The sequence below is a fragment of the Petaurus breviceps genome, unplaced genomic scaffold (assembly GCF_028583685.1).
Source record: "Petaurus breviceps papuanus isolate PSGF00001 unplaced genomic scaffold, PetGlider_PUasm1.0 90919, whole genome shotgun sequence".
NCBI classification, from domain to species: Eukaryota; Metazoa; Chordata; class Mammalia; order Diprotodontia; family Petauridae; genus Petaurus; species Petaurus breviceps.
Window position 1 is genome coordinate 13,544,216 of NW_027187378.1, and position 12,511 is coordinate 13,556,726.

Sequence of the window (12,511 nt, forward strand, 5' to 3'; positions counted from 1 at the left end):
CTCACTTTTGCTTTTAATGCTTCTCATTTTATGCCTGACCTAAATGAAACTATATAACAAGAGACTTATGACACACAAATTATGTAAAAGCTATACACCTCTCATTTAAATATTAGGGACAAAATCCATGAAAATAAATGTGTAATAGCCATCTGTTTTATCAGTGAGAAAACCTGGTATGTAAAATTTTTAGTGTGTGGTAGACAGAGCATCTCAGAGTGGAAGAATACTAGAGGTGGCATTATAAAGCCTGTGTCTGAATCCTAGCTCAGCTACTTCAATAACCTTGGACAAACCATAACCTCTCTGGGCCTCAGTTTCTTTATCTATAAAGTAAAGGGGTTGTTTAAGATTATGTCTAAATCTTTTGTCGACAATTCTATGTTGACATTTTTAGGGCACCAAAGGAGCTACATCAAATCAAATGAATCATTTTTGGATTTTTTAATGCCATTTGCTTTAACACATGAATAAAAGGGATTTTGATTCATTAAGAAATGGATGCACAAACTGTATGCAAATAATATTTCTATGAATTCAACTTTTATTTTGCTCTTAGCACTATACTTCATGGATAGAGAAAGAATTTTAATTAATGCACTTCTGAATTTTGTGTAATTTTGCAAGATAATCTTTTGGGTCACCATTAGGGGAAAATGTCATTTGAATTACATCATCCTGTATAAATTTGACACTTGTTTTATTAGTGATTAATAACTAATTCCTCACATCAAATAATGAAAAAGCAAATAAATTAAATATACAGCACACAAGTGCTACTTTTCTAAATTACTTTATCAACATACTGTAACATCACAAAAGAGAATCTTAACTCCAAAGTCAATCTGTAGTAAAGAGGAACAATTTCTTTCTGTTGTTTTCAGGGATTATGTCTGCCTTTGCCAACAGTTCTTGCCTTGCTGTGAAAAGATGCCTGCAAAGGCAGGTTCTATATAAGCTTGCATAAGGAGTAGTGACATCCAGTGATGGATTGGATAGTCTTATAGTTTTAAACCTTGATGTTGGGTTTTAATTAAATAAATGAAAAATAAAATCAAAAGCAGATGACACACTATAAGTTAATTTTTACTGCATTTATCAAATACCTTTCCTTATTTACACACACACTAAACATTGTAGATGTGGAAACAGAAAACATTCACTTAATGTATATATCATACAGATACAATGAATGTAACTAAAAACAATGGCTTGTCCCATATGGAATTTAATTTCACATACAGAAGAGATAAAAATATAATTATGGAGAAGTCACAGTAAGTTTTAAGGTATTCCTCAAACTGTTATACAACATGATAAAAACAAATTCAACATTGGAGGAAGAACAGCTTAATTAGACCTGAGGAAAGATCCAGAGATTATTTGCATTGCTATATGAATCTGCATGATTTTTTAAAAATAAGGCTCAGGGTTTGGCCAATCAACACAAGCCACTTAATCCAAGGCTACAAACCCTACCCTTACCCTGTAGTTCCTAGGTCCTGTGTCACTGACAGCATGCATTTAAAGACACTTGTGAGAGTCACTTGATATTGCTGAATCTTTCTGTTTTTGTCTAGTTTAGGTGTTTCATTTCTCCCTTTAGTAGTATTATTTTAAAGAACAAAAACAGTCCATGCGATTTTGCTCCATTAGTTTTTAGTTATAGAACATCAGAGTAACATGCCAATGAAGGAGAACTCAGCATACCTAACGTTGTCTTAAAGCCAACAAGTCTTATCACATTTAGGTCTAATTAGGGACACTTTAATTCACAGATGGTTGACCTGCTAATGTGATTTGTCAGCACTGGTACCTAGGGGTGTGTGCTGACTGATTATCAACTCAATTTTGCTGAAAGGCATTTATTATGAAGGTGCAATATTTGCTTTTTAAGTGAGATAATGAGCATTTCCATTTGCCACCCCAATAGCAAAAATGATTATAGTCCATTTGTACATAAAATTATTTTCCTCAAAAAAATCTTCAGATTAAATGTTACCAAGCATGTAGATCATCTCTAGTAAGAACTAATTTTTTTCCTTTGTAATATTTGATCATAAAATTTGCAGATGATATTAGCCCCTCCCCATTTTTTGCCACAGAAAGTAAAGCATGAGCTAAAATATGCTTGTGCCTATCCTGAAACACACTGCAGCATCTCAGTCCCAAGCCTCTGAAAATCAAAGTCTGTAATGGGAAGGCCAGGAAATCTATATGCCTGGAAATACATCAGCACAAGCTTGTGGTTCTGTAACATAATCATTAAGAAATAAACGGACTTTAAGTTGGCCCCCTTATATGTTGATATGTATCATGATCACTTCTCCTAGAAACCCAGTTATTTCACATGCCTTCATAATACCTGATGTTTCTATGTTCCTCAAAGAGTTATCTGAATGAACTCTGGGCCAGCTCCAAGTTTAGAAAGACTAAGTATACTTAGCTCATTAGTCAGGTTCTTCTACATTGTTTAAAAAACAAAAACAATAAGAAGCTAGTCAGCTGTTTCTTTGTTTCAGGTACAGATTTAAAATATAACAAAATGGGGATGAGGTATTTGCTGGCATAATCAGGAAAAAAAAAACCCTTGAAAATCAACTAGTCTTGATACTATGATAAGGAGACAGAGAATACTTACATAGACTAGTTTACAAAACAAAAACAATCTGAAGTGACTGAATTTTCCCTTATGCTCCTTGAAATGCCCCAAGTACCTGCCTATGTCCAGGTTACAAACATACTACTTTTTTTGGTGGCTTGTCTCTAGGACCTAGAAAAAAATTCTAATTCCTCATGGGACACAATTCAGTGGCCTACAAAGCAACCGAATAGAAAGGCTGAACGCTTCCTAAAGAGTACTGAGAACGTTCCTGCCTCTTGACTAACAAAGCTCACACACATTGTTAAAAGTCAGGTAAGGGCTTTAGGCTGACTGCACGCACGAGTTCTGTCCTGCCTGCAGTTAGTGCCATCTAAATGGTCAAAATGCTGTGTACACAGGAATAGATGAGCTGTGCAGATACCATTTCTGCAGGCCTTCACTGTACCCCTCAAACGAAAGGTGTCGTGAAGGTATTCCACAGAACAACTGCATGAAAATATAAAGGGATATGAAGAGTTAATGTTATCGTTACCCACGCGGTCGGATTTCTTCTGTGACCCTGAGCATTTTGTCACAACGCCAGTTGCTAGTCCTGACTTGCTCACACTCATCTCCCTGTCTCATCGGGGTTTACTTCTCTTGGTTTATGAGAAATTTCAAAGTTGGCCAATGGGGATCTATGTATGCACTTTGGAGATGATCTTAAAAGAAAATGTACTTACTAGGTGTCCCAAAATTCGTAGTGCATTTCAAAGCTTTAATAACTAGCTAGTAGGCCTTTTAACATTAGCCAATTAGAACAAAGTAATGATTGGGGCCATAAAACCAAATGTGGTTATTTATCTACTCAGAAGCTGGGTTAATTCCAGGCAATTCTCCTTTTGTATTATTGGCCTCTCATCTGCAATAGTGCATGTCACACTTGGCACACAGTAGGCCCTACAGATATACTTGATGGTTTTTATCTCCACAACATCTAGTACAATATTGTGCACAATGCTGTCTCTCAGTATGTGTTTGTGCCTTGCTTGAGAGGCTGAAGAAATGGAATCTATAGGCTGAAATTCTTCTGTGGTTATAGTTATGGTGGTAGTAATGCTCAAGTTAAGATTTGGGGCATAAACAGTAAAGTGTTCCTAGCAAATGAGGCTCTCCTATGTGTCAAAACTCAAGTCCTTCAAGAGTACTCTAGTTGGGGTGGCTAGGTGGCACAGTGAATAGAATTCCAACCCTGGAATCAGAAGGACCTGAGTTCAAATATGACCTCAAACATTTAACACTCATTAGCCGTGTGACCTTGGGCAAGTCACTTAATCCCAATTACCCTGCCTTCTCCCCTCCAAAAAAAAGAGTGCTAGTCACATCCTAATTAGTTACTGTTATAATGACAACATCTGCATGAAAACAGATTCCAAGGTTTGGATGATGGTCAAGCAATAGAGGTTACAGATTCAAATTGCAGAACTTAAACTATCTGTTTGGCTAAGCAACTTTTGCTATAGTGAATACTGTCTTGTTCATCCTTTTCCATATGAAAGATTACCAGTGAATGAGGATTTGCTATGATTGCTATAATTTTATTTGACCTGTATTCCTAGAAAGTTGTATCTTTGATGCTTTGATATCTCTCAACAATGACCTGGAAGCTCTACAGACTATCATTAAAACTTGTCCAGTGCTAGGAAAATTACATCCTGATATCTGACTAGGTAGTGAAGTGAGGGAATCAAAACCAAGTGAAATCACTTCTGGGCCATGAGGAAAAGCCCTTGGGGAAAGCCAGTTTTCTATGATGATGAAAGTTTTTTTTTTCAAACTAAAACACAAATCCTAAGATCAGAGTGGAATATTAAAAAAATCAATACAACCCAAGACAATTCCATAAACAATTTGCTTCAATACCTGTTTTGTATCTTCCTATGACAGTTGTGCTTCTACCTATAAATAAGAAAAAAGTACTTGAGTTACACACAACCTACTACCCGTGACACATATCAAAAGCCATGTAGGATCCCTTGTACTTGCTGTTCCTAGTCTAGTCACAAATAATGCACAAGGGAGAGTGAAGTGAAACTGGTTTGGTGGTGAACTTTTCTTTTCTTCTTTGGAAGGAACTATGATTTTATAGCACAAAGTCATCCTGTGAAGTTCAGACAATCGTTGATATAGATTATTTTGAGGTGGCTCAAACATTTCCTTTGAGCTGACTCAGTTTCTAATGTATTTTAATTTGAAGATTTGCTGAGGGCACTAGCAGAACGGCGAAGTTTCCCAGAGCTCTTGAGTTTGGGGGCACGAGTTAGCGATGGAGACGTTTGACTAGTCAACTCTCCTCCAACAGAAACAGGAAGGTCAGCACTCACACTGGTGGTGAGACTATCTGCAAAGGAAGCAGAGAAAGGACAAAGGAAAGAAGAGTTAAAGGCTTCTTTTCTTCAGTGGTCCAAATGAAGAAGGGCTCGGGAGTATAAGCTCAGCTCATTGGTAAGATGGCTCTAGTCAGTTTCTCATTCAAATGGACATCAAGCACAGCAGTGTTTTCTTTACCCTTGATCTCTGTTAAGTGTTTGAATATATGGCATATATGTAGAGTGGAAACCATGCCAATTTTGATACGAGAGGACACCAATTCAAATCCAGTTTGCTACTTGTGTGACACCAGGAAAGGAACTTGGAATCTCTGTGCTTCCGTTTTCTCATCTATAAAATGAGGATATTAGATTAGATGATTTCTAAAGCTCCATTCCAGCTCTAAATTCCATGTTGTCTGAGGGGGATGTTTTAACCACAAATCAAACCGAAGAATACAAAGACTTTCTAAGAAGCAATATTAGAGTCTCATTTCTACTGGTACTCCAAAGAGCTTCTAGAAACTTTATGCAAAGCTTAGTGAATCCCTGATAGTGCCAATGGCATCTACAAATATTTACACATTGATATCTGACACATTAAATTACAACTCAATTATTTCCCCAAGGTGGCTATGACTAGAGGTCAGAATTAAATAACTGGTTTGTACCAGAACACAAGCGGATATAGCCATTTACCTCTGGAAAAAATGAATAAACTTAAAACCTGCCCATCTGCAGCTCTCAGCTTCTCCCAAGGCACTTCTAATCACACTCCAAGGAATACAAGAATGTCTCCTGCAATAGAGGGCGGTTGTTGCTGCTGCTGCAGACTGGCCTTCCCCAGGACAATTCAGTCAGCGAGAAGGCCATTTCATCAGCCTTACTTCGCTTACAGCCCAGGTTTCCCCATAAGGAAAACATTCAAGAGCTGTACTTCTATAGTCTTATTAACACGGCTTTTCTTTAGGGGTTTTGCTTTTCAACAGTTCATGTTTCAGATTCATTTGATTTAGACCATATCATAGGGGTTATTTCATGCATAGTCTGTATCTTTCCATTGGTCTGCCACTGTGCAGTCTCAAAATCAGCTCTTCCAACAATCCCCAGTACACATGGAGCAATCTGAGACCGCTGGTAGCAACTTCCTTGGTGTGTAATGAAAATCAATAGTTTAAAGGGTTATAACCTCAGAGAAGTGTTTTCTCTTATTTCTTTTGCGTCAAACTCAGACATTCTGTAAAGTTGGTGAAGCACTGAGAATGAGAGCTCTCTGTTTCCCTCCCACTAGTTTTGTCTTTAAAATCAGGCTGCCTGTGACAAAGACAGGGAGCCATACTTTGTCATAGTAGGACAAAGAAGGATCATTAAAATGCATCTCCCCATCAAATAAGCATGCTAATGAAATGTACTAGCATTTAACTAAAAAAAAAAAAACCCAACAAAAACAAAAAACCACACAACAACAAAAAAAGAAAAAACAAAAAACAACTGTGCTATGACTCAATTGCTAATTCCAGGCAATTTTCAATCCTGAAATACTTAATACTTAACAAGCAATTGTATGATCAACTTCACATTACAAACTAGAATTATTTTTCACTTACCAGATGTATATTTTAGAGAGAGAATATAGGTAGGGAAAGAAAAAGGAAGAATATTCTCTTGCAAATAAATGTAAAATATGTGTTGGTGTTTAAAGAAGTTAACTGTGAAAAAGTAGGCCTTTGTTAGTTCTGGATTAGGAGGAGAACCATTCTCATTTTTTCCCCAGGGAGAAAGCAGGAGGGTAGCTCGCGTTCCTACAGCTAAGCAGAATGGCAGATGGTCAAAATAATACAAATTTTGCCAACTGGGCAAGCTCAAGCAATATTCATGCAAGCTCTTTAACAATAGGGCTCCTGTGCTTATGAGAAGCTGTACAGTTCAAACAGGCAAAAGCGTGTCAGGAAAAAGGCTGAGCCACACCTCAGCACCTAGAATCACCCACAGCATTCCATGAGCCTTGAGAGTTTGGACATTCCATCAGTCAAAAACTTTCTTCTGGCAAGTCCTTAACTATGCAATCAACCTTGAAGTTCCCACTAAATTGTCTTGATTGATAGGGAGACAGCAGCTGCAGAATGAGCAAGCAATAACCACAAAAGATAAAGGCTTTCATACAAATATTATAATTCCACTTGCAAGCTGTCTGGCATGAACTCTAACGACTTGGCCATTTTCTTGCAAGAGAAGCTTGGAACTCTATTCTGGTAACATGCTTGAGCCCACTTCATGACGCTGGTCAAAGAAAATGGGAATACATACACATACATGTGGACAGATAAGTAATTGAATGAAACATAACATCTGAAGGAGAATTTTAAAATCCGTTTTTAGGGTTACAAACTTGATGATTTGAGATTTATGGCCCATTTCTCCTCTCAATGGCCAACTGAAGCCCTATTTAGAGCAATTAAAAAATTTGGGCTTAATCCATCACTTAAGAAAAAGAATTTTCAGTTCTGAAATGGGTTCTACAGTAAATTTCTGCTCTTCTGAAAAACGCAGATTTAAAAGATCAATGTTTGTGGGTGCTTTCTACAAACCAAAATACTAAACTGAACTGTCATTCCAAATGATCAAGCGATCTGATAGAAACAAATGGATTGATTCTGTCATATTTTCCAACATGCTATGATACAGTTAATAAAGAACCATCCGTCAATCTACCAATTTTCTCCTCAGAAAGGTAGCTTTATTTTTGTTTTGTTTTTAAATTTCAAAGGCTTCATCCATCTGGGAATCGGATCTCAAGGAGTTAATTCGGTACAGCAGCCCCCTCTGCCTAAACCCAGCCTACCAGAGAGTGTATCCAGCCAGGATGCTGCTTCTATTCGATCAGTACTTTGGAAACTGCCCAGACAAACAAGCAGAACGGAGAAGCTTGCAAAGGTCACACCTGGCGTGTGGCCGGCCTGCTCTCTGGGTCCTAAACCGCACCCCCAATCTCCAGGTTCACGGCACTCTGAGCTTCCCCGCCTTTGTTTCCTTTTCCTCCCCCAGCTGTTCCATTCAGCAGCCCAAGCTCGGCAATCTGCCCTCCCCAGAAAGAGAGGCATTTATTAAGCTGAGCTAACTCAAAGGGCCAGCACAGCACGTGCCGCTTCTTATCGGGCCCCATCTCAAGATCCTATTCCATGGTGCTTAGGCAACAAAAAAGTAAATGGACTTAACTCCCATTGGCTCCCCTGCAGCAATTCAAACAAAAGTGGAAGCAACAAAGACATTTTCCAGTATGGCAGGTGTTGGTGTCAGATTCCGCCTGAAGCAAACAGGAGCAGAAGAAAGACAAAGTGTGCGTTTTCCGTGGAGGCTCAGACATGCAGGGACAGGGCGAGCCTGTCAGAGAGCAGCCAGGCAGCAGGGCTGTTAGTGCCGCTACTTAGTCAGGTGGGAATTGTCTGGGCTACTTGTTTCCAGCCTGGTGCTTGGAATGCACATTTTGGAACAGAGGATGAAAGGCAGTGAAAAAGGGAGAAGGCCAGAAAAAGAGAAGGATGGCCATATTTCAGCTTAATACGAGCAACCAAGGAAACTGGTTAGTAGATCTGCTGAAAAGAGAGTTAGCACCGTGCACTGAGCAAACCTGGGAGCAGGGTCAGGCTTACCTTGGTCAATTACGGTATTGAGACCTTTATATATTCTAATCTAAAGGGAAAGAACACAAAGTCAAATGAGTATCGGTATAGCATACCTCCACCTCATGTGAAGATTGTACATTGGTAACAAGCTTTAACTCGTGGATCAATTTGGGACTTCACTGCAAGTCGTGCTAGCACACTTCCTCATTTGTATCATACATATTATGAAGAAACAAGGCATTAGAAAATCACACTTTCCATGTCTAAAAATCACACTTTCCAGCCTAAACTAAGTCTATATTCATATTCAAAAGTTTTTGCGTAGAATCCAATTTACCATATAAAAAAAAGCCCCAGCCCAATGTCCTCATATATATTGTATCTAGAGTGAATCAGAAGGCATAGTTTAGAAAAAGAACTTCTCAAATTCAAAGGTGGCCTAAAAAGCTAATCAGTTACTGTTCAAATATACAATTCTAAAGCAACTTTTATATGCTATACAGTACACAGTATATTTATACAGAAATGCTTTCACCATCCAACATAGCTATCTTGGAGTAAAGGAAATAGCGAGGCTGACAACCAGTATCCATCACACCACACAAGAGCAAGGAGAAAGGCCATTTGGAAGGAGAACCCTAAAGGCAAAGCTATTCTTTGATGAAAAGAGCAACAAGATTATTTGTGACCACGCAGCAAAGAGAAGGCTTTTTATCATTTTAACAATTTTCTGCTAAGTTTTTGTTCTTTTCCCACCAGTTTCAACTTATCCTTTGTAAACTTTCCTTAGAAGGTGCATTATCTTTCTGAAGCAGGCAATGGTCCCTTTCTACCCCCCTTTGCTGTATTCAATGTCATTAGACTACAATCAGATCTGGACAAAGGACATTTATCAATGATGTGTGCCATTGTCTGCATTTGGCCACAGTTGTAAACTTGGATTTTCCTACTGACCCCATCTGTAAAGGTTGGCACAGTGATCAGGGTCAGTTTCAAACAGCACTACTGTGATTTTAATGATAAAATTCCCCCAAACAAATGTAAGATTATACATTCCAAATATATAGTTGTATGTAATGATAAAAATGAAGTTATACAGCTCAAAATATTAATGAAACAGGCATTCTCCTCCAGAATGAAGCTGGTGGACAACAGAGACAGCAAGCTATATCACTGAGCTTTATTTCAAACACAAAAATGCCATTGTTGTGGCTCAAGGAGAAGACCCTTTAGGACTTGGTGATAATATTGCTCCTTCCAAACCAATGATCAATGGAGATGATGAAATTTAACAGCTCTGATTTTGAGGCATATTTTTGGTAGTAGTAAGTGTATCCCATAACAATAACAACACTATATAGAGCTTTAAGAATTCCAAAGCACTCAATTAATCCTCACAATGACTATTAGGTAGGAATTATTAATGCTTCCTTCCACTTTACAAATGAGGAAACTGAGATATAGAAAAATTAAGTGACTTGCCCAGGATCACACAATTAGTATGTATCCGAGGCAGGATTCAAACTCTGGTCTTCCTGACTCCAAGTCCTGGCTACTGTGCTATAATGGCCTCCACAAGTTTAAACAACACTTACACCTTTTGTAAATGAAGTGCCAACCCTTCCACTTAGCAGGTCATACTAAGTCTCAGTTTCCCTTGCTCTCTTCCCCTTATTGTAAACACTTTCTAAATATCATCCCTTGACTCTGAAGATTTCAGAGGGAAAAAACCACAGTGTTCTAGAAGTCTCCCCGTAGACAGACTTACTGCTATTGCAGATTTCCACCACTGGGGCAGCAGTACTGGCACCCAAAGCCTTTTGAAAGGTGTTGTGTTGATCTCTTTCCTCTAATCCAACTGTCTAAGTCCTGGCTATGCATACAGGATATGGTGGTAGAAACCAGGAAAACAGATGGCACAGCTAACAATAAAGGACTTCTTTGTAATTGCTGATGAGGAATGGTTTGTTCCTCTCCCCAGCATATTCCCCAGACACAAGCTGATGTGGTATGTATGCTGCACCAAAGAGAATGTCTCAATAACTGCCAATCTGTAGCTGAGTTAAGGAGATGCGGAGACAGCCATGTTCGGGGGTTGGTCTGAATTATTCCAGGAAGCTCAAGCATCACATGCCCTTAACATGAAATCAGAGGTGCCTTGAGGCTATGAATCAGTAGACAAGACAAAATGGGTTATAAGAAGAGAAACAGCACGGTACAGTAGAAAGGACATTTGACTTGAAGTCAGAAGACCTGCTTTTATATCTAGGTTCTAACACTAAGAAGAACCTTTAAGGCCTCAATTTTTTAAACTATAAAATGGAGCTAATAATACTTGTACTATTTTATCTCCTCTTACATGAGATGATGCTCATGAAAGTACTTTCTAGTTGTATAGTACTATTAAAGAATGAGTTTTTTTTTAAATCAGTGTCTTAGAGTATTTGAATATATGCAGAATTCTAGGGACTGTTATAAATTAAAGCTATATATATATACACACACACAGCACTACATTAAATGACAAATATGGAAAGATGACATGTATTTAGGACTAATGAGTGGTCAGAGAAGCTAAGTAAAGACTTCTGTTTTGTGTGGCTATTTTCTATAGGAGATGGTGAAGAGGGAGAATGGGGTTTCTGAGGTCTGTTCTAATTCTGAGATTCTGTGATCTAGATTCATTAGGGCTAACATGCCACTTACCACTGAATAAACCAACACTACATTAGGACATCAGTCACACTACAATGAAGACTAAGACCAGTTATTTACTCTTTTCATACATTTCTTTTAGTTCCTATATGCACTTGGAACCATGACCAACAAAGTACTGTTCATTTCACCAATACCAACTGGCTCAAACAAGGGGCTGATACATGCTGAACCATATGAAAGAAGCATCCTAGAAAAAAAAGTAGCAGCCTGGAGTTGCTTTCTGGAAATTACTTTCATGTACTTTCATGGAGAAAGTTCTGTAATTTAAGCAGGTAAATAAGTTAAAAAAAAATACCTAAAGTAACAATACAAATGAGGAAGGTTTTATCCAGTGCAACTTTTACTAACACTAAATATATGAGAGTTGCCAGACTTTTGGCAGTTTGTCTTGTCTAATTCTATGGGGTGGCTCATAGAAAAGAATATAAAGAAGTTCCTTACATACTTTGGGAAAACATTGCTGTACCAGGAGGTTAAAACATGTGGGTTCCTCTTGAAAGAGAGGTGATGTACTCAAAAGTGCAGTTGGAGAAATTATTTTGGACAAAGCTAATGGAAAAATTTGTTTAGCTTGACTTACATTAGTTCCAAGGCTTTTGTCTTTCTTTCCCTTTTAATGATGGGAGAGTGAGAAGTAGGAAGGAGAGAAGATGGCTTTTTGTCCATTGAAAATTCTTTTGAAAATTTAAAAATAAGGTATGTGGGGCTCCTCCCAGAGTTTTGGTGGGAATGTGCAATTTTCAACAACAAAGGATCAATTAACCAGTCTATAAACATTTATTAAGTGCTCAGTATATGCTAGGTACTGTGCAAAGCACAGGGCATACAATACAAAATAGATAACAAAGTAAAATTAGAAGGAAAGGCTTCCTCTTCCTATAAAAGATAAATGTTTGAGAAAAGTCTTCAAGGAAAGCTAAGAATTCTAAAAGATGTAAGTAAGAGAGAAAACTCCAAGCACAAGGTAGACTGTGAAAAGACAGCATTGTATATAAGGAACATCAAGGAAGTCATTATGGCTGGACCACAGAGGCCATGCAGCCAAGTGATATATTAAAAAGGAAGGGTCCAATTTTTGAAGAGCTTTAAATGCCAAATAGTGGGTTATATTTGATCCTAGAAATAAAAGGGAGTCACTGGAGTTTACAGAGAACAGGAATGAAATGGTCAGACCTGTGCTTTAGGACCATCAACTTGGCACCTCTGTGGAGGATATA

The 12,511-nt window shown here is 38.1% G+C and overlaps 1 protein-coding gene across 4 annotated transcripts in view; it reads right to left on the reverse strand.

The window, feature by feature from the left end:
- Window positions 1-777: 777 nt before the first annotated feature.
- Window positions 778-12,511, reverse strand: part of RALGAPA2 (Ral GTPase activating protein catalytic subunit alpha 2) — a 440,153-nt gene continuing 428,419 nt past the window's right edge. For 3 of the 4 annotated variants that reach the window (XM_069075497.1, XM_069075496.1, XM_069075495.1), the window contains one exon: window positions 778-4,985. In XM_069075497.1, coding sequence (XP_068931598.1) covers window positions 4,831-4,985 — 155 coding nt within the window. In that variant the 3' untranslated portion in view covers window positions 778-4,830. Of the gene's footprint in view, window positions 4,986-8,603; window positions 8,644-12,511 lie in introns of all 4 variants that reach the window. The other variant, XM_069075498.1, reaches the window with a different exon arrangement.